At 39.8% G+C, this 22,655-nt stretch overlaps 1 protein-coding gene across 1 annotated transcript; it reads left to right on the top strand.

Annotated features, from left to right (window-relative positions):
• The first annotated feature begins 4,020 nt into the window (after positions 1-4,020).
• Positions 4,021-22,633, top strand: RAB43 (RAB43, member RAS oncogene family). Its single transcript, XM_026857625.1, has 4 exons — positions 4,021-4,219; positions 9,627-9,691; positions 13,079-13,262; positions 15,107-22,633. The coding sequence occupies exons 1-4, from the start codon at positions 4,021-4,023 to the stop codon at positions 15,358-15,360; spliced, it is 702 nt and encodes a 233-aa protein (XP_026713426.1). The 3' UTR covers positions 15,361-22,633.
• The last annotated feature ends 22 nt before the right edge of the window (positions 22,634-22,655 follow it).

Below are 22,655 nucleotides of genomic sequence, written 5' to 3'. Positions count from 1 at the left end.
CCAGTATCCACAACTGAGTCATCTGAAAGGAACTGGAAACAGCTTATGGCTTCTAATAATAAAAATGTGTAACTTGGAAAACTTCATGAACACAATTAAAATTTTTTTATTACTAGCTTGTTCTGAAACTTGGCTGATAACATAATTCAACACTTGTGTTGGGTAACAAACACATCACACATGGCAAAGTCACACACTTTGCCAAACAACTGTATAATAGAAGCTATTTTATTGCTAGGAAATACCCATGAAGAAGACACTAAAAATTTTCTCAGAGGAAGGTTAGGCTCTGAAAGCTTACAAGGAGAAATACTCAGTAAAAATCCTTGACTGGAGAAGTTTCAGACACCAAATTCATCCCTATTTGTTGGTCAGCAACTTCCTTGTAACTGGACAGTTTTACTGCCACTTGTGCTAGTACAACAGAACACCAGGCAAAAGCAAAATTTCATACAATCATAGAATCATAGAATGGTTCCGGTTGGAAGGGACCTTCAACATCATCCAGTCCCACCCCCTGCCCTGGGCAGGAACACCTTCCACCAGCCCAGGCTGCCCAAAGCCCCGTCCAACCTGGCCTTGAACCCTTCCAGGGAGGGGGCAGCCACAGCTGCTCTGGGCAACCTGTGCCAGGGCCTCACCACCCTCACAGGGAAGAATTTCTTCCTTACATCTGATCTAAATCTACCCTCTCTCAGTTTAAAACCATTATCCCGTGACCTATCCCTACACCCCTGATGCAGAGTCCCTCCCACCTTTCCTGTAGCCCCTTTAAGTACTGGGAGGCCCCAATAAGGTCTCCCCAGAGCCTTCTGGGGCTGAACACCCCCAATCCTCTCAAAATACTAAGAATGTATGTAACCATGTAAGGGAGGTGCTCCAGCCCCCTGAGCATCTTCATGGCTTTCTGCTAGAACAGGCCACAAGCAATACAAGGTCTAAGTGGCATCATTCTTCAAGACTCCAGGAGTCTTCCAGGTGCTGCAGCCACTTCAGCTTTGAGGGTCAAAGGGTTTAGTGTGGAAAAAATGAGCTCCAGCTCTCCAGGAAAAACACATTATAAAACTGTGGGGCTTCCCAATTTAATTATGATTCTTACCATCACTGTAAAGAGCATCTCTATCTCTATGCTGCTCCCCAATTACTTCTCACACTGAACACAGACATACAGATATGGAAAAGAGAGGCTGTCGTGTTCACTAAGAATATCTGTTGGCTAGTGACAGGTCCTCAAAATGCCCATTCATTTGTCTTGGCCCTCTGCAAATGAGTTAAAAGGTCTACACCCCACCCACAGAGAGGACAAAATTTTGCCTCTCCTGTAAACATTAAGCAGTCAGGAAACTTTCCTCATTCTATTTTTGGCCAAAAAAGGCTTTAGAACATCAAAAAATTACAAATAAAACTACCAACATTTTAACTGGCAAACACCAGACACTGCTAAACTTTAAAGAGAAAGTTATGGAAACAAATATTCTTAAATCAGCATGAATTACTAAACAGTCTATTTATACAAAATTCTTCTGGTTAAAATTCAGAACAACCAATTTTTGTAAAGAACACACCCCATAATGCTGCAGACTACATTGCCCAGCAGACTCAAACAGGCGGCCTTGCCTGTGGTAAACTGGAACCTAAGATTTCTTCAAGATAACCTCACACTGCCTGGAAGTAAAAGCCAGAGCCCATATGATCACAAACATAGGTAAATTTTAAAAGAGTAGATGTATTTAATCTCCAAAAATATAAAAAATATTATAGGACTGGAAAAAGAGCAGTTTGCTCTCATAAACTCAAGAGTCACAAAGTATGCATAATGGACTATGCACAACACTGAATAGATGCATATGCATTGAATAGATGGGGCCATGTCAGGTAATGGTGAGTATGGGAACATGATTTCATAACTTTAAAACAAACAAACCAGCCAAAAAAAAGTAGTTCTCATTTTGTACATATTATGTTTATTATTAAAAGTAAACATTTATCTATTTAACAGTGAGCTCTTTTAAAAAATAAAGTACAATATATTACTACTTTTGTTGTCTCAAAGAAATCAACTTGTTCAAGCTGACTCATCTGTAAAATTGGCAGGCTCTAAAGCTATCAAGAAATACAGATGCTTAAATTTTCTTTTAACCAAAATCTAACCAGAGAAGGCTTGTACGACACAAGGAGTGCTAACACATCAAATAATATGCTTACACTATAAATACAAGGAGGAAATGTTGAACTTTGCTGAAAAAGTTTTCTGGAACACAATATATACAATGCACCAACCAAGCTATAATTTCAAGTCACCTTGGTTTTCATGAGCAATTTTGGCAATTTTTCTATATCCACACTGGAATTTATTGAGAATGAATGATTACTACTACATAGAATTTCAGTAATCTATAAGTTTACTGAGTCACTGTACAGTCACAAAATTCGCTTTAAACCCCTACCCTTTGCGCTTTCAAGTAGTGCTGCAGCAGACAGGGTGATATATTTCAGGACTTCTCCTGGTGCTTCTTCAGTGTTGCATATGAGATCACTCTACATGTGTATTTAGAGGGTCAGAACTTAATGAATTTGCTTTGTAACTCCAAATCTCAAGCAGTTGCTTTGAAATACAATACAGTCTCACCACCCAAATTCCACTATCAAATGTGGAAACTGCAAGCAACCTTGCACCTGTAGCAAAGGCTCTGCAGCTCAACCCATTTGTTAGAGTTGAAATTTAACTTCTCTTGTTGAACTAAGCCAGGTGAAAAGGACACTGTGACTAAGGCCAGTATAGAGGGACTTCTACCATGTTTTGCTACTGTTTTCTAGAAAAAAACCTACCGGGTGTTTTCTTCTGAGTAGCACTAGTTGAGAGACTACTAGAGAGTGTTTTCTAGCACTCTCTTCTCTGATGAATGACTCTCAAACACAGACAGACTGGAACTGACTCAAACCCATTTTGTTTTTCCTAATCTTTGCATGAAGCAGGTGTTAACCCAAATGGAGTCTGGGGATTAATCAAAGAAAGACAAGCGTTTTAACATTCAAACCGCTACTTACAGCTTTCACAACTTGAGAGAACTGATGAAAGATCCCTCACATAAGCATAACAACATAATGTGACAAATGAGTTTTGTCTGGTGAATTCTTTGTTTTAGATGCTGTTAAAGGCTCATGATGACAAGCAACAACAATGACAGTTAATAGGAAAAGAGTTTGTAATGATCTATAGCAAGGACAATAGAATCCCTGATGCATACTTTTTTTCATGGAAGTAGCACTTTTATTTTTCTACTGAGGTCATACAATTCTGAATATTAAAGACTGACATCTCTAGCATTGTTTCTTCCTAAATAAATCCCCTGAAGTGGTTTGCTCAGACACTGAAAACATTAAAAAGTGCTAATTAGCGTGAGAGCACATGCACCGTGATGTCTTACTTCCTCTTCAACACTTTCTCTGTCCTGGTTGATCAATACCCTAGAATTCAGTGGCCTGCTTAATTGAGAGTTGCAGGCTACCAGGAACAGCCTGCCTTTGTTCCAGCCTGACAGAGTACTGATACCTCTGCCCTCGCTGCAAGCTTACCATGGCTCACCAAAAATATATATCCAGACCGGAAAAGGAATCATCACGAAGCCACCCAAAAATACTTAAGATTCAGAGCAATTCAGGACAAGCTCCCCAGGTTGCTCTATGCTGGCTCCGTTGTAAACCAGGTTGTTCTCTTCCTGCACAACTACCTGTGAGGAGTTTTAACTCTCTATTAAACAGTTTCATTTTCCATCATTTGAAACTGTGAGGATGGAATTTGGCAAGTCTTTGTTACAAAGAACAGAATAACAAAATGTGCTGTGTCAAGGTACTTTATTAGTAAAGCTGGGGTTTATTAGCATCTTGACTCACCGCGTATTCTAAAGGAGAGCAGCTATTAAAGAGCAGTTTGTTTTGCAGATAACGCAGGTAGCAGCTCAAACACGAATGACCGCCGCTTGCTGATACGCTCCTCTCAGTGCCCGTGGCCGGGAGGCGATGCCACCTCTGTCACACGTGTGTGTGTGCCACCCGCAGCACAGCGCTCGCCGTTTCGGGCCGCCTCTGAGCCGTGCAGCACCGTGCAAGGGCGAAAAACCGCTGCCCTGCGCCTCTGGAAACAAACCGCACCCCAGCGCGGACCTCAAAGTGAAAAGCCGAGGAGGCGGATCACTGGCGCTTCCTGGACGACTTAACGGTAATTGCACCTGGTTGTTTCGGCGTGCCCGTGGCTGCGCGATGTGTCCGCAGGAGCGCGCCGCGGCGCCGGGCACCGCTCAGCGCAGCTGCCCCGGCGCGCCCGCCCGCCCGCCCGCCCGCACACGATGGGGGTCAGGTAGGAAGGGAGGGGGATTAGAAGTTCCACGCCTAGCAGAGGTGTTTATTTTCTTGGGAGTATTATACCTTTTCCTATTAGTCTAGCTGGGGGGTAGCAGTTGAAAAGGAAACTCAGTTTTCTGTTTGTGCTTTCTAGCACTTCTGTGCTTTCTAGCAAGTGAGCCGTTAGAAGTGGAGTTTCTCCTTTAAGATTAAAACCTGGCTCCATTTAAATGCCAGGCACATAGAAAGTGACAAATGTGTCTGTTCCCGGTGCCAGGGGTCTCAGCCATGGGCTTCAGAAGTAGGGGAGGACTAGCCCAGGGGATAACCCCATCTTCTTAGGTGTGCTTTTTCAGATTGTCAGTATTTACACCTGAATATTCCTTTATTAGTAATCAGCCTCTAACAAAACCTGTGGATTATTTCAAAGTATTTTTCAAAAAACAGGTAAGAAAATGCAAGCTCTCAAGGCTTGCTTTTGCTATGGATTGTTCTGTACTCCCACTTAGAAAAAATAAGGGATGCACAGATTGAAGAGTCTTTTAAGCGTTACTTTAGGCAAATTAATCCAACATTGTTGCTGATTTACTTTACCGATGTTTTTGTTAGCTGCTGAGTCAGGGACACAGCTAGAATATGAAAACATTTGCTTGGTGGGTTTTTTTTGTTTGGTCTGTTAAGGTGTGGGTTGTGTGTGAAGTTTAAATTCCAGTCAGGCTTTTCCAGTTGGATTGACATTTCAGAGCAGTCCATCTAATCTGGTAGGCTTGTTCAGCATGCTCCAGGACACAGAAAATAAGGAGGCATTTTATTACACTTTTGTGAGTGCCCTTATGAAGTAGGCAAGTAGGTGTGTGTTATCTTGAATGTTTTACAAATCTGGTTTTGGTGCAGGTTATAGTGATTATAGGAGGAGCACTTTAGCTATCTGAACAGATCATATCCTAACCCCTTGATAAACAAGCCTGTACACGTGCTCTGCCAGAGATGCACTGTTCTCATTGTTTTTGTCTCAGTCATATGAGCCATACTTGTTTGAAAGTGTTTCAGATAATTTGTTGATTGTGATGCCTCATATCAAGAGATGTTCAGGACATGTTTAAAATTACATTTGTTTGACCTTACAAAAAAGTCCTTACAAGAGCACACCAGGTGATTCTCTGTGCTGCTCCAGTTTCATTTTGGGTTTAGGCTACTCAAGACAGTATCTTCATGAGGAATGCAAGGGCTTGTTTTATTTTTAGCAGATGGTGCAGAAATGGGAAAATTCCCATTTTTATGATGTTTTATAAGCTCATCTTTTAGAAATTCCTTCAGAACAATAGTGTGTACAAAAAAGTCCCAAGGAGCTTTTGAACACTACTTGCTCCGCATCCCCAGTGGCCTAAGCTTCATTTTTAGTCAGGCTAATACCACAACACAACTGAGTGAGTATGAATTGGATACTTATTTTGAGATTGATACACACATTTTAAGGTTAATTGTGTTCGTGTCCCTTTCTGTTTAAAATGTCAAGTGTCATTATTACAGTTACATAATGTTTCTGAAACATTTGGAGTCCAAGGATTTTAAGTCTCACTTCTTTCTGATGCATTTTTGTTGGACAAGAGGAAAAAAAGCATGTTGGGATACTAAAGGTTAAGGTTCTGCAAATAATCGTTTTTAACTCAAGGCTTTCCTTGCATCTTAAAGCTGTATTCTTTCAAGTGTCTTAAATGATATTTCATACACTACTGCTTCATCAGCCACTGAAGCTGACGAAACTTCATGTATAAAGAGACATTAGTGCTTGAAGAAGGAGCTATTCATGGACAGTCCTGATAACTGAAGCTGTCTCTTCAGAAATAAAACAGTAAAGCACTGGTATTGTAAGCTTCCCCAATATGTGCTAACCCTGATTTGCAGAGATTTGTCACTTCCAGAGAGGAAGAATACCTAAGCTTGTCTGTTCCATCCAGTCTTCTGTTTCTCCTCTTGTCCTTTCTATAAGATCTCCAGACCTTATGTGGGATCATACAAGGCAGTGCCTCTGGGCCAGGCTGTTGTGAGCCATGGGGCGTTGGAGCTCGAAGACAGGCTGCGTGGCACAGCACCAGGCAGGGGTTTGGCCTGTGATGACCACCTTGATTTTTATCACAAAGGCAAATTCCAACCACTGTATATCTGGAATTTTTCCCCCTCCACTTCATGAAATGTCTTCAGTCTATCATAATTTTTAAAAAATTTCCCTCATATATGCTGTTTAACACGTAAATTGGTGGCTTGCTACTCTCTGTAAAATACATTCTTAGCTGGCTAAATCCTAGAGTACAGACTGTAGTTCCCAAAAGTTGTGGTTGTTGACTTAATGGATAGTGATTAAAGTCCTATTGATAAAATAATTACTTGTTCTTTGAGTGATAGAAAAAATCTGGCAAACAGAACAAAAATGTTTTGTAACTGTTATGTCACTGCAAGAAAAGATATTTATAAAATGATGGAACTAAGATTTTACATAATGATAGGGAAGAACATTCCTATGTCTAAGTCCATGAATTGAGGTTAGTAATCATAAAATTCCTTTTCTTTTGATGAATTTCCTCCTGTGAACTGATGAATTAATTTGGTATCTTTAATGTCTGCTTCATGCTGTTGTTTCATAATGTTTTACATATACTGAGTATTTTTTTCTTTTATGCCATAGTTTTTATCTTGTTATATCTTTCAGAAAGCAGCAGGAGAGAAGAACATTTGAAAACAAACACATTCCTTTTATAACAAATACTTCTTTATGTATCACTGCACTTTTTAATTTGCAATCTTTTTCAGCCTTTACGATATCAAGATTCTTGGCTTTTATTCAGGCCTTATGTCTGTAACTGTTCCTTTCAGAATGGCCCAGAATGTAATATGTCATTTATCTGGCCAAACTGCAAGTAATATAAAATTATGACTTGTTAACTGTCTTGTCTCCTGACTGTTGTGTTTAATAACATTGCTAAAGAAATACAAATTAAGCTATTGGTTATTACATGGAAGCAATACTCTGTGATATGCAGAGGAAAGTGTAGCGCTCTGTCAACACACTAGAGCAAACAGGAATCCTGCATTCACAGGAAACAGGGATTCCTCATTCTCTGAAAATTTTGTAGGGAAACAATTGAATGGAGCAGTTTATCCTAACTGTTCAGTGTATGAATATCACTTTAAATTGAAATACATTGCCATACAGATGTTGGTTTTGTTGCTTTTGGCTAAAACTGGATAGATTAAGTTGCAAGATTGTTTCAGTAAGTCTTTTTAGGAGTGTTGTGATTTGCCAGTGTACAGAAATGTATATTACTGTTTGCCATTTGAGATGACAGGATTTAGACACAGTAATTTGGTTAAGAATCGTTTAACATGGTCTTTGCATTTCACTACCAGGAAATTTTAGGGAAGTTGCTGTATTTTGAAGAATTCATAGCAGAAAAGTGACATTTCTATCTTTGTAAGGCAAGGTAGCAGCCGCAGGATGTGCTTAATTTAGTGCTGCTTCACAAGCAAAAGTAAACCTGAACTCCTGTGATACTTTAGAAGAATCAGGAAAGTACTTAGATAGGAAGTAGGTAGGGAGGAATTATTTAACATGTCTTGAGGCCATTTGTAAAGCATTAGCCTTTGATAAACCATATGTTGATCGATGTAAGAAGAATCCACATCCATCTATTTGACAGTACTCATTTAGTGTGCTCTTTGGGCAACTGGTCACTCACCATTTTCAACACTTCATCTAATTCTATAGTTGAAACTTCGCTTTCTTAGTCAAACATCTCAGAATGATCTTCCAGAAACCCACCTTCTGTTTTCCTCCTTGCTTCAAGTTGAAACATTCCTTGTTTCAGTTTTTCTCTGGTGTCTCATCTTGCCGTCATGTGCCACTGTGAAGAGCCTGGCTCAGCCTTCTGGATAATCTCCTCCTGGGTACTGGGCAGCAGCTAACGGGTCATCTCAAATCCCTCTCCCTTGCCAAATAAGCGTTTCCCTCAGACTCTTCTCACAGGGTATGTACTCTGAGTACCCTGTCTTGATGGCCCTACTTTGAACTTGCACTCTTCAGTGCCTCGTACAGGGGCCCCAAAACAGCATTGTATTTTAGTTGGAATCTAATAGGTGCCAAATAAGGGGGAATAATCATCTCTCTTGATCTGCTGGCTTCAGTCCTGTCGGTACAGCTTGGGCTGCTGGCTGGGGTCGGTGTGCTGGCTGGGGTCGGTGTGCTGGCTGTGAAGACCCCCAGGGCACTGTAGCACAGCTGCTCCCCAGCCAGGCAGAGCCCAGCCTGCCTCCTTCCACTGACACATACTCCCTCTGTGCTCCTTCCCCACAGGAAAAGATGAAAAAGCAAATATGAAAAAACATTCAAGACTTTGTCTAATGTACTTACAGAAAGCTCCAATTCTCCAGTGATTATATGGAGTCATGAAAAATCTTACAGGAGTTAATAGCTGGTTTAGCGCTTTGCTATTCAGTACCAGTCAGTGCTAGGGGCTCTGCTGTCCAAAAAATTCAAAGCTAAAAGCAGATCAAAATAACCAGCTTTTGTAAGTAAATGGGCATTCAATAGTGAAACAATTAGCACAAGGAAGGTGGCTTCTTGTCTTTGTTCACTTAGGGTATTCTGTCATATTCCTTCTGAACAATGGGTATTTATTCTGTTCTTTAGCCTGTCCTCTTTTGTTACTAGGGATGGTTCCCCTGAAGGCATGCTACTAATCTCTTATTTTTATTTCATAGGGGTTTTTTCTTGGTGTCCTCAGGTGAATCCAACACAGTTCTCCAGCAATCCCAACTCCTCTGTGTCTTTCTTACACCAGAATTGTTGCCAAAGTAATTACAAAATCAGGAATTGCTAAAAAAGGTTATTACTAAGTGACAGGCCTGGCTGCCATCACATTATTTACAGAGCTGAAGCACTTAAATTGAGAAAATTAATTATTAAGAACTTTGTGTGGTATAGTGCAGATGTGATAGACGATACAAAAGAATATATAATTGTATCTTTCTTCTGTAACCTGTGGCTAGTACAGTTAATTTCATATTTTGATTTTGCAATCTAAGTTATACTGAGGGGGCCTTTAAATGAGAAATACTAAGACTAAATTTTTTCTGAAGAATTTGCAATTGTTATTTCTTGTCAAGAATTGCATACATGTAAATACAGTTTTAATAGAGAGACTATATAAAATTTTTACTATAAAATGATAGTTTAAAATTCTAGTTGCAATTGGTATTTATATGTAATTGCCATGTTTCTTTTTCAATAGAATTGCCTGAAATTTATCTCTTTACACCTACTGGAGAAAATAGTGTTTACTTAGGAGCAGAACTGGTATTTTTGTAATAAAGTATTTTTTAAATCATATCAGACTGATTCATGCTATAGATAAATATTTTCTCTTAGAGTTTTCTAAAGATGCCGTTGAGTAAATTAGCTGTATTTTGCCTTTAGGGTTACATCTTGCTTTAAATTAAGTAATCTGGTTCATAATAGTTGCGTGCTCTGTGTGTGTCTGTAGTGTGTGTTCTTAATGATTTAAAATGAGATAGTTATTGAAATTGCAGTGTGACAGGACAGGTTTTCAAGCTTCCAAATGGTAAGGAATGAGTTGTCATTAGACCCCCAGAAAGTACCTTTGCCCACTGAGCATGCTGCAAGGCAGGTGCTTCGTAGGAGCTGAAGCTGCCATCTCTGCGCAGGTCTGGCAGAGCAGGCTGGAGGAGGACTCCTTGCTCAGCTGCAGGTGAGGTTATCAGGTCGGTTCACACCCACCTTCAGCAACAAGATAAACTGAAAGGGCGTATTTGTGATTGGTGCCAGACAACTTAGCCATTGCTCTAAAGGATCCTCATACCCTCCTCCCTGCGCAGTCCTTGTGCTTTCAGTACCATGTGGCTGTGTAATTAGTGTTAACCCTTCAAACAAAAGGAAACCCCCTGTTTTTCAGCTACATCAGTGAATTGAGCTGTATGGTGAATCGGATTAACAAGTGCTAGCTTCAGTGCAGGGAGAGAGCAAGGATATGCAACTGGGATGGCAAGTCTTTGGTGACAGTGTTGTCTTAGTTTGGCTTAAGCAAATCCTTAAACTGTGCCCGTATTTGTCTTTCCCTGGAACAGTGAGAACTCACCTGGCCCCTTCTGCCAGCAGACGCGATGGGAGCAGTGACACATGGGTGTGTCAGTCGGTGTGTATGTTTGCAAAGAAAGAATCTGCCTGTGGGTCTAACACATACTGTAGTCTCAGCAACGAGAGCAAAAGTACTGAAGATCATGTAAAAAGCTGGATGATTCAGAGTCCTTACACAGAAGAGGAGTGACAAGTAGGGGAGCATGAGGGAAAGAGCTTGCTTAGAGGATGTGGGCTGGGAGGGAGTCTGCTGTTTGAGCTCCTGAGGTCAGACCTGTGGTCTCTGCTGTTCCCAGCAGGACACCCAGGGCTTCAGCAGCTGAATTCAGTCCTGTGAACACACAGACATAAATGCTGAAGTAAAAAATGTGTGTGGGTGCTGTGAGCTCTTACTGGTGACACTTTGAGGTTGCTCTATCACTATTGAAAGGCTGTGGAAATCGGGGAGGATCAGAGAAAGGCAACTATTGTACTCATCTTCAGAAAGGGCAAGAAATCCTGGGAACTACAGGCTGGTTAGACTCATTTTGCTCCCTGGGAAAATCGTGAAGCAATTCTTCCTGGAAGAATTATGTTCTGACCCCACTTTGAGCAGGCACTTGGCTTTGTCACCTCCCCAGATCTGTCCCAGCCTTACTCATTCTCTAATTCTATGGAATTTACTTATACAGACATTTTCAAAATCCAGTATACAGCACAAGGCCCAAGACTGGCTTATTCAGTCACTCTGCAGGTAAATCGCTTTTATTCATACATGCCATGTGAAAAGTGTAAGCTAAACTAAACTTTTTTATTATTAAAAAAGTATATTTTTTTCTGTATGGACAGAATCTCTTAGACCTCACCCAAGAGTTGAGTAATCATTATTAGCCTTGTTTTGCATTTGACCTAATCAAGTATTGATATTTAAAACTATGTAACAGACACAAAGGTCTAGTGGGAGTCTTGACTGCAGACAACATCATACATAAACTTGCCATGAACTTCCGTGTCTCTAATAATGGTCTGTTGACTGCTCTAAATCATTATCTGTTCCACTAATAATCATTTCTTTGTGGTTTTCTGAGTCCGTTACACTCCCTTCCCCTTCTCTGAGAAAACTGTTACCAGGACTGAGAATTACTTTTTCATTGGATTGATTCCCTTTAGGCTGTACATACCTCATCTGGGATCTGTGCTTGGTTAGTTCAGGGAAGTGGTCTGATCAGTACAGCCTTTTCCAAAGTGAAACATGCTACAGAGTTGGAAGATAAAAACAAAATCCTAATGTGCAAAAGAAATAAATGGAAAAATGATTCCACATTATTTGGTACAAAATATCACTAGCACATTGTGTTAAGTTGTTGTCAGCTTTTTAAAATAAAGAGGTTCAGAGAGAGAGGAAATAATAAATAACAGGTCCACAATATGGGAAGATTAAAAAACCCAGGAGTATTTGCTTATGTCCTGTCTCAGTTAAGAGGAGATGAAGAATATAAGGAATGGCACAAAAAGACAAGCAGTAGCCTCTCATTTATTTTTTGGGGATAGAGAAGTGAAAGTGCAACAGAAGGACAGAAAATGTAAAACTTGTAAAAGGAAATTCTTTGGTTTCATTGCTACTATATGTTGAAGCCAAGAGCTTTGGAAGATTGAAAAAGGATTAGAGATTTATATGGAGAATGAGAATATCCACAGTTACTTTAGATTAAAAGCTCCTGGACTATAAGACACCATGTTCCAGAACGTTAGACAACCTATAAAACAAGAGGATTTTAAAATAAATTTTCCCTATGAGCAGGATATTGTGTTTATCCACACTGAGTTATTTGGCTGCTTCGTCTGGGACATCTAGTACTGGGAACTCAAACCCTGATACTAAACTCATAGTTCTTAAGCTGCTGGATTTAGGTAAAAGTATGTGAGCTAAGCATTTCTTCTTCCTGACAAGATGTGATGTCTGTTCTACCATCTCAAAAAGACAGCTGACTAGACTGACTAGGTCTTTGACTTTACTGAAACCTAGAATTGCTAGCATTTCTTTTATACATTTTTATACATTTTATGTGTTCTATATATATTCTTTTAATTGTCTCATATTTCCTTATAAAACAGCATCAGTGTTCTCGGATGATACTACCACATCCTGCTGCAGTTGTCACTGCCCCTGTAGCAGCATGTCAGTCTCCCAGGCAGTATGCTAGCGAAACCCAGCTGTCCTCGCAGTGACACACCAGATGAAGTGGAGTGGCTTGGCTGTGGACTGACGTCTTGTTTTGCTAACTCTGCTAGGGAAGGTGACAAAGAGGTAGGGCTGGACATGCAAGCGATAGTTTCATGATCTGCTCCAAAATGATGCATCAGTGCTCACCTGCAGGAATCCAGAGTGTCTCAATTGATACCGATACAAACTTTGAGCAGCCAAGTGCAAAAACGTTCTCCAGTGTATATTATCATCCTTAAATCATGAACAAAGGACTAGAAAAACATGATGCCAAAATATATTACATATAAGGGAGATTTATAACAAGGCTATTGATTCAAGTCTTGTCTTTTGATTCAGGAAAGTTTGCTAGCCAGTGTCTCACTATCTGGCTTTGTTTTATGTAGTTGCAGATCTGGGACACGGCTGGCCAGGAGAGATTCCGAACTATCACCCAGAGTTATTACCGCAGCGCCAATGGAGCGATCCTAGCCTATGATATCAGCAAGAGAGGCTCATTCCTGTCCATTCCTCGCTGGATCGAGGATGTGAGAAAGTATGCTGGTTCCAACATAGTACAATTACTGATCGGTGAGTTTAAAATATTAATACTAAGCAGGTTACTGTACAATGTAATGAGTTGCAATACTTGCTTAAGATGGTTAAACGTTTTAATTTTGATGGAAGTTAAGATGTATGTAATAGATCTGGTTGGAAATTTCCCAACTTTTTTTTAATTAGTGCTGACTCATTAAAACAGAAATGTTTTGCTTAGATTAACTTCTGTTTAAGAGGTAGACAGCTTTGTATCAGAAGCCAGCTTTGAATCCTTTGTGTCTCAATGGAGAACTGGGTACCTGAGATTTCCAGGTTCTGAGGCACAGCTGCTGTGGAGCTGTTCTCAGGATAAGGATCGCAAGGTTTCCTGGACCCAGAGAAGCTCCATCATATCAAGCCAACATGTTTTGGTGAACTGGAACAGCCACATACTTCAGCAGATGGGATTTCAGAAGGACCTCAGGGCAATCAGGGTTCGTCAGTTCTCTGCTAGAAGTTCTGCTTCCCAGCCCCAAAGTTTCTGACTGAGATGTGGCTCTTAGGGCCTGTAGACCCACTAATACAATGTCAGTACTGTTCTAGATTTCTGTAGGTACTAGCAGACTGCAGTTGTTTTCACAAAATGGTTTTAGGTTTCACTGCTAGCCCATTTTTCTTCTGTTAAGGTCTACACTCTTCAGTAACTGACTTGTTCTGTTCTCTTTGTGAGCCATACAGAAATACAGGTTGGAAGGATGTTGTGTTTAGGGTAAGAGATAAATTTGGTAAGAGATTAATTCCCTTGCATTCTAGCCAGTCCTCAGAGATCAGAGGGGCTAGGGGCAGCTGGACTTATCCCTTAATAGGTATGGCAGTTGGGACTGTGACTGTAAGTCTGACCCAGCCCAAGCAGGCACTCAGGAGAAGCCGTCAGATTCACCAATGGTACGCTTTATTTTCATGCAACATTTACAGATTCTTTAGGATTGCCTACGATAAATGCACAAACTGCAGGTTGGCTATATAACGCTACTCAAATAAAAACAAAACAAAACCGATTGCGCTCACACACAGTAAGTTCCAGGGGATAGACTCAGCATAGCCAAGGGAGTCTTACCAGAAGGCGTCCCCTCTGGAGGGGGTGAGAGCACAAACCCATCCATCTGTCTCTCCAGTTTGGTGTCAGATTATCGTCCCTCAAGTTAGGTCCAGGCTTGGGGTACTGTTTATTGCAGTAGGTTTGGTGAGTGGGTGGGACTGTAGTCAAATCATTATTCTATCATTAATACATAATTACTTTCATGGTGCCACGAGTATGGCTGTGTTTTGTGGGAAAAGAGGGAGGACAGGAAGCAAGGTCGACTTGGTACAATGGGTGCAGCTGGGTTGTGTGGGAAAGAAGGGAGGATGAGGCACAGAGTTGGCAGGTTGCTACTCAAAATCATATTTTGAGGGAACCAAGCAGAACAGGAGATAAATCTGTCCTTGAAGTGAAAGAATGGGACTGTGCAGCCTGCTCCCTGCTTCACATTCCTCCTTGGTGCCATGTCAAACACAAATCACTGGACCTCTGTCCAGTCCTGTGTGTGTTCTGGGCACTCTGTGTCAAGGAAAATGTATGCTTTGCAAATTTCTCACTGTTTTGCTCTTTTGCCTTCTTCACACTTCCTATACCCAATTTTCTAATACCTAACAAAGGGGTTTAGGGGACTTATCTAGTCCAACTCCTGCTCAGAGTGAGGCTAACGTCAGGTTGGTCAGGGCCTTTTCAGTCAAATTATGAAAACTTCGGGAATGAAAATTCTGCAGCTTCTCTGGGCAACCTGAGAACCTCCTGCTGAATACTTGCCCTGACATAAATAGCCATTATAATTTACTCTGTTTCTGTTCTCTTCCAGGAAACAAGTCTGACCTAAGTGACCTTCGAGAGGTTCAGCTGGAAGAAGCGCAGAGTCTGGCTGAACACTATGATAATATCATCTGTGCCATAGAGACCTCTGCGAAAGACTCCAGCAACGTGGAAGAGGCTTTTGTGAAGATGGCTACAGAGCTCATGATGAGGCATGGAGGCCCTATGTTCAGTGAGAAGAATACTGACAGCATCAAGCTTGACAGCAAAGACGTTGTAGAAGGCTGGGGGTGTGGTTGCTGATATGAGCTAGGTGATATCCGTAACTTTACTGGAATTTAGATGGTGCTTCACCCTAATGCTGAGTAGCACGGTAGCCATATTCTCCTCCTCTGTGAAACCAGCAATTTTGTAGAGGTTAGACACAATCCTGTTTGCTTTGGTGTCTTATTTTTTAAAAAGGGACTCTTGAGAGGTGGTCCTGAAAGTCAGACCCTCTGAAAAACTTAACATTTGTCCCCACCATTTTCTTTTCTGTAATCTTTGCACAAGTTAAAAAAGTGGAGGAAACAACTTTGAACTGGTGATGTGGGGTGGGGAGACAGATGGTTGGGGAAGAGGCTGATGCACACCCCAAATTCTGAAGCATTTAGCATGGGACTGTAAGGTCACTTTTGGAACAGGCAATCTTGACAGTGTCTTTTTATATCCTCAGCATGCCACCAATGACCAGAAAGTGACCGTGTCTCTGATAAAGGTATTTCAAGTGTCAGAATACCCAGCGTTTTGATTACAGGACCAAATAGCAGTCACTTGTTCTAGGGCATATGGTTTGCTAGCTAGTATTGGAGCAGGCCCAGGTGGGGAAGCCTTCTCTCAGGTTTTGTTGTAATTTTTTTAAGTTACCATTTTAACTAAAAGCAAAATCATCCTGAGCAATATCACATGACTTGCTGTCAAGCAGGATTGGACCAGTGTAGTTATTTTAAATATAATTAAATATAGCCTTGAGGATGGGGTAGATGCATTTCATTTATTATTGTTTGCACGGTGATAGCTCCCTTTTCCAAGTGGGTATCACTGAGTTTTTGCCCTCAGGTCTCTTAATTTCATTCCACAACTCAAGACCTGCACCACTGGAAACCAGAACTGGAGAAACCTTAAACTGACTGGTAGCCATGATCTCCTGCCATGTGCCTAATGGTCATATATAGGGTTAATTCTGATCAGACCTTTGACATTGTTACCAGAGTGTTTATTGCTTGAGAAGTGGCGTAGTGGGTTTGGGGTTTTGTTTCTGTTTTTCTAAATCATCTCTTTAAATACAATCTAGACATATAATGGGAAAGAAGACCTCAGAATAGCTGAAAACTGCCTGCATTGCAACATCCTGGTTGTAAGAAACCAGTGTCTTTTTGAGTGATTCCTTCCCAAATTTGTACTCAACTGCTTTACTCTCCCTTTCACAGGTTACCACTTGCTTTTCATTTCTTGAAAACACTCAGCAGGAAAAATCTTTCACTGTTGATCAAAAGTCTACATTAAGTAAAATAGATTTCATAATTCAACTACATATACTGCTCTTTCAGACTCAGCTCTGTATTATATATTGTAGATGCAGTTGAACTGATGGCAGAGTCCGCTTTGGTTTTACTCTCAAGCATCTTACAAAAATGGATTTGCAAAGGGAGCAGAAGTCGGTTTATTTTTAACTCTGCAGTTAAAGGTGTTCAGAGGTGACAAGTTATTTTTGCAATCCTGATAGCAAAGGAGGTAATTTTCAGAAAGCACCCACTTGAAGTCACTTGTCCCTTTTGATCAAAAAGGACCTCAATTGGTTTGCTACTAGGACTACACCAGTTTTTAGCTGTTCAACTTATCCAGTATTGTGAAAATCAGGAAGTAAGAAAGGGCTAATGGATCCGAATTTCAATACTATCCATCTTCCTACAGAAAATATTAAAAACATTCTCTAGTATTTCTGGTTTTTTTAAAACTATGAGGTAGATAATTTGAGGAGTTTCATATGCTTTGTAGCCTGTTTGCCTCTAATCTAAGGGGTTAGTTCTGAAGTTTTATAGCTGTAAGAGTGAAAGGGCCTTAAACTTTTCAATTAGTATAGTTTTCACAATTCTAATGTTTTATATGGAAGGGCAGGTTGAGCTGCTATAGTCAGTATTTTTGGATAGTGTTCCAGGACATTCCCAGTTCTTCTGTATCGAAAGATAACAGGCAGTAAGTGTCCAGCAGTGGCTAGACACTGAAAATGAAAATTGTTCAAACTTTAGATTTGTTAATGATCAGCAAACTCTGTGTTCCACTCTCGGAATAAACTGTGAAGACATTCCAAGCTAAAACTCAGTCCTGACGACTGCTTTTCCTCCCGGTTAGATGGTCCTTAAGACACAGAGTGTTTGACTTCTTATGGTTTACATCTGTATGTCGCAGTCCTGCAGTTCTGCATGCTTGAACATGGACCCTCGGGTAAGCTCAGCCTCCCGCTATTTGCAGGATCGGTGCCAAATTATGTAAGCCATGCTGATAAAAATTCACATACATTTAGGAACAGTATTGCTACTGCTCAGATTGAAATCAGTAGTTTACATAGTAATTCATCTTAAAACTGGAGCAAGATGCAAAATGAACATAAATGCTGCTTCCAATTCAGTCAGTGAATGATTGTGTTTTTACAGTAGATGGAGAACTGAGAAATTACTGATCTGTTTCTTTAGACTTGAGTTTGTTTACTAAACAAGTAGAATTAGACTGAGCCCTATACTTTTCCTTCCAATTTGCCCCCATATATCTCTTAAGCTAGTCTTGCAGGTTGAGACTCTGTCTGCAGGTTAGTCTGTTTCAGTCAGAAAACCTGACCTACAGCAGCAGTGATCTGTTCACTGCGTTTTCAAATGAAGGCACAATTCAGATTAGTTTTCATTTTGCTGTAGAAAACTAAGTCTGTGGCTTTAAGTCAGCTTTGTCTTCTAACTGGTGGCTCTTCTGTGTTGTAGCAAGTGTAATACAAGTTTGCATGCCCTACCTAAGTGGACAAAAGGGAACAAAGAAATAGACTGAAGACCTGGGTTATTTTTTCAGGATAGTAGCAGCTATGAATGACAGTGCTTGGGCTGTCAGTAGTAAAAGGCTATTTCAATTACCAAACCCTTTCTTTGTCTATTAGCACAATACTCAGTAGGCTGATTTATTTTCTTGACCAGAAATAAATTAAACAGTAAACATAGCTTAGAGCTTTTCACTCCCCTTCTGAAGACTTATTAAATCTGTAATTCACACACATAGCTCTGCAATTCAAGTATTAGGAAGACAGTCCTGTTGGTTTAATTTCCTGAATCCTGTTGAAACCAAAAGGATACCCGGGTGAAGAGTGAGTAGCAATAAACCTGAGATTTATGGGTAAAAACCTCAGTTTCAAATCTTAGGTTACAAATGTGCACTGATGTACATCAAGTGAATAATTCAGTAGTGCATGATCAGAGTTCACAGCAGAAACATTTGCCAGGAAACCTGTTTACTGGCAGTTGATCATTAACAAGACTATGGTACAGTAATTGCTTTTAAGCAGGTCTTCTTGGCTGAGCATGTATTTGCATTAGTTTTTATCATTTATTTTTGGCAAAGTGTACAAAATATTACAAAAACACAGAAGGGGACATTGATCCCTGCCTTGTAATACTTAGGAGTGGAATGCAGAGGCAAATACTGAAATGAAATCATCAGCAGAATGTGGTTCCCAGGAGCATGGGCATTGTTATCCTTTGTATTGATTTTGATTTAAGCTAATTTTATCTGCAGTTACTCATCCAGTCCATCATCATGGATGGTACTTGTACAGATATTTACAATTAAGTAAATATAATATACAATTAAGTAAATATAATACCAAATAAGTGTCAGCCTAGAAACCTGCTAACATTTGCTTTGCAAAACAAAAATTTTAAAAAAATGAAAATACTTAAGAGCAGAGGAAAAGTCCCTAATGATTTTATCACTTTCACTGTACTGGAAAGCAGATCACTTTTGTGGAGGGAAAAACTACCAAACTAAATGAAGCCTGGCTAATACCACACAGCTTTCTAAGAACTTCATGAGAAATGGAGCTCTTACTCGGTTTCCTTGCCTTTAAAGAAGATAATATTTATTTGAAGAATAGAGCTGGTTGTCATGTGCAATACACCTGTGTTACTGCAGTAGTACATCACTGTATGTACACACTCACACAGTAGCACCCTTAAATAACATTAAAGCCTTTCCTTGAGTTGCCCCAGTATCTATTGTCCCCCTGATATGTCCACCTCTGTTATTTAATCTCTTAGTCCCAGCCAGTTGACCATTTGAATGTCTTTTGCCATCTCATGCCAATCCTGAGGGAATGGGGAGATAATAACATTATTAGCTTCCCTTCATGGTACTCGATGTTGTAATGAGAGTCTCTTTAAAACAAGATGAATTTGTATGTTATTTCATTAATAGAAATTGTTTATCCTGCTTTCAAAACATTTATATGTTAACAGACCACTGAAGTTTACCCTACTGCATTATTTTGGGTAAACAGTGTGCTGGAGGAAAATGAAGTGAGAACAATACATGCTTTGTGAAACTGAAAAATAAAGTTACTCTCCTTTTGGTATCTCCCAGCCTTGGAGAGTGGTCACTTCAACCCCTGTCAGTCATTCTCTGTGGAGACCAGGTTATGGGTGGAGTGTGCAACCAGTAAACAGGGAAGATCCAAGGAGTGAGTATGTACTCTTTTGTGAAGAGGTAGCTCCCACATGACTCGCTTTACCTCAGTAGCTGGTGATGACCATGTAGCTTGTATTCCCACCCTTGTGGTACAAGAAGTGAGGCAATTAAACAGCAGTGGAGGCGAGGACGCATAGTTCTTGGTCAAATTGAAAGGAAATGAAGCCCAAAGTTTAGGCTAATCACCCTAGCCACTTAATTATGCTTTCTCAAATGATACTAAGTTGTTTTATCTACTAAAAGGCATTCCAGATTTACAAATTTGGCAATAAATGATGCCACATTGTTGATGTAGATTAATAGTTACATTTTATTACAGTTGTGAGAAGCATGGTGATCAGAGTCACAGAGCAGAGAGTCCTTTAGGTTGTTCAGGCTGTTCTCAGATTTGACAATTCTTTTCCATGCTGTAAGAAGAGATCCACAGATTTGGGAAATACTGGCTCAGTTTTGGTTTTGTAGTATCATCTGGTGCTGATCATCCCACTGAGATTTCAGTTAGAGAACCAGCCTCCTGGGTATCTCAGTTTTTACTGGCCAGGTGATGTTAGATTTCTTTTAACTCAATTGAATTGGACTATAGAGCTATTCGAAGCTGCAAAAATTCTCAAATGGAAGCATTTAATTGCAATCCCCACTGTGCACACTATTCCACAACTCAATGTTCTGATTTCTGGCACAAGTTTACCCCTCTGCATCTTTTTTATCATTTCATTTCAGTTTACTTGGAAAACAGCAAGGTTACAAAATCAAACAAACAAGCCAACCCAAATGTATATTTGCTGTCCATGGAATTGTTGCCAGAGGTTAGATAAAAATAGCCAGCATACTCTCCTATCCTCATCTTAGATAGCATTTTTTTTAATATGACTGAAAAATGTTAAAATGCACTTTAAAAATAATTCTTCAAAGCACAAAAGGGTTGCAATTTTTCAGGTTGGTTTGTTTGTTTTGTTTTGTTTTGTTTTTTTTTTAATAAGGGTTTCCATTACTTGAATACTGATAAAGGTAGTTCTGTATTACATTTGTAACTTTAGGCATCACTGAAGACAGACTGTGTCAACAACAGTCTTGTTTTTCCATATGAGTCAGCGGCCAGTGGAAAACAAGGGAACAGCATAACTTCACAAGAATGAGAAGAGTGAAGCCTGAGTAACAGTCAGGGAAGATTTTCTGTTTAGTCTGATAAAATGTGTTAGGTTTAATCAATGCTTACTCAGTTCAAAGAAAACACTGTCCTTCCCAGAGGTAAAATAATACACTAAACAAATAGTTATGGGTTTGCTTGTTCACTCTTTGTACAACAGAAATTTGGCTGCTGTCTATTCTAAGAGCAGACTGCTAAATTAGGTAAGTGTATGGTAACAGCAGAGTTTTGTATTTATGAGGAGAGCTACTAAATTGGCTCAAAGCTGGATTTAAAACCTATTTCTTCCATTATGAGATAAAAAGGATGGATGTCTGCCCCAGGACACCATTTGAAAACCATTAGAAGATCCAAGATCATACCTTGATAAAAATTTATTGAGGGTCTATCATTAAAAAATGTCACTTTCCATGTTTCTTCTGTAAGATATTTTTAGACTTCAATTGAGTTATTTCCAATTCAGTTATCCAACTGACAATGATTTCTACTTTCAACCTCAAATTTAACAGAAAACTGAGGATTAATCTTCCCGTCACAAAGCGCTGAAGGGCCACCAGATAGGCTGTAACCAACACGTTTTTGCAGACGTTTAGCTATCAATCTCCTGCTCCTGTGACAGTTACTTAATATTTGCAACGTGTATATATAATATGCTGTACTCTGAAATCAATCAAGTCCAGCTCTGCGATCATTCAGCCAAGGAGATAGTGTAGGTCAGGGTAGAGTATCAGGCAGGTATAGCAGCTTCACAAAGCTTCTGTTTCAGCCACTTCTGTCTAAAGCTTACATAGCCCATTCAAAATTTAAAATACTACGTGAACTATTTTCCTTCAGTCATAACGTTAAAAAAATCTTACTCTGATATCTTTTAATTTTAAAGCCTAGACTAGGATACTAAGAACAGTCATTTAAAGCTTTCATAAGAACATAAACCTTATTATTGAGTATTCTGTAAGAGTTTGAACTGTAATTGCCCAATAAACTCACTTAGACATCTTAAAGTACATACTCTTTGGATGTAATAGCTAGCTAAAAGGATCCAAGTTTCTGTAAATTTTAGCTTAGAGAAAGTACCTTACATATGACCAAAACTGAGGCAAGGTAGCAGTTCTTTTTAATTGTTCAATCAATAAAAGAAACCACCTTATGACACAAAGATTACCTTCTCCAGATAAAAGCAGAGGAAAATATTAAATGAATGCCTGTATTTCCTTAGAAATTGTCTTTTTAGGGCACCTGACCAACATGATCTGTGTATGTCCAAAAGCCAGTCTCTTTTGAGTAACTTCTAAGTAGCAGCCTGTAACACTGCACTGTGCTGCAAAACATGCGATGATCAACACCCATTTTTTCTGCAATAAATTCTGTAAGTAATACAGATTTATACAAAGATGTAAGGGGGTGATTGTGGATATCTAAACTCCTGTATGTGTAATCAGTGAAAGATTGTCCTTTGAACGTAACATGCAAACTTGTCTTGACAATTTGAAGGTACTTTTTAAAAATGAGTCAAGAGCTGAATTTTTAGAGACATTAAAGCTGCAGACAGTTGCCTGCTAATTTCTTAAAAAGCATCTTGTTACCACTGCAAACAAGCACAGAACTTGTAAGGAACTGGTTTTGCACTAAAGGGAAATAGTTATCAGGAAAAAAAACCAAAAACACAACCTCCACCACATTAATGTGAAAG

The sequence above is a fragment of the Athene cunicularia genome, assembly GCF_003259725.1.
Source record: "Athene cunicularia isolate RWA chromosome 12 unlocalized genomic scaffold, athCun1 chr12_part1, whole genome shotgun sequence".
NCBI lineage: Eukaryota > Metazoa > Chordata > Aves > Strigiformes > Strigidae > Athene > Athene cunicularia.
The sequence above is the reverse complement of the archived record's forward strand: the minus strand, read 5'-3'. Positions and strand labels throughout refer to the sequence as shown.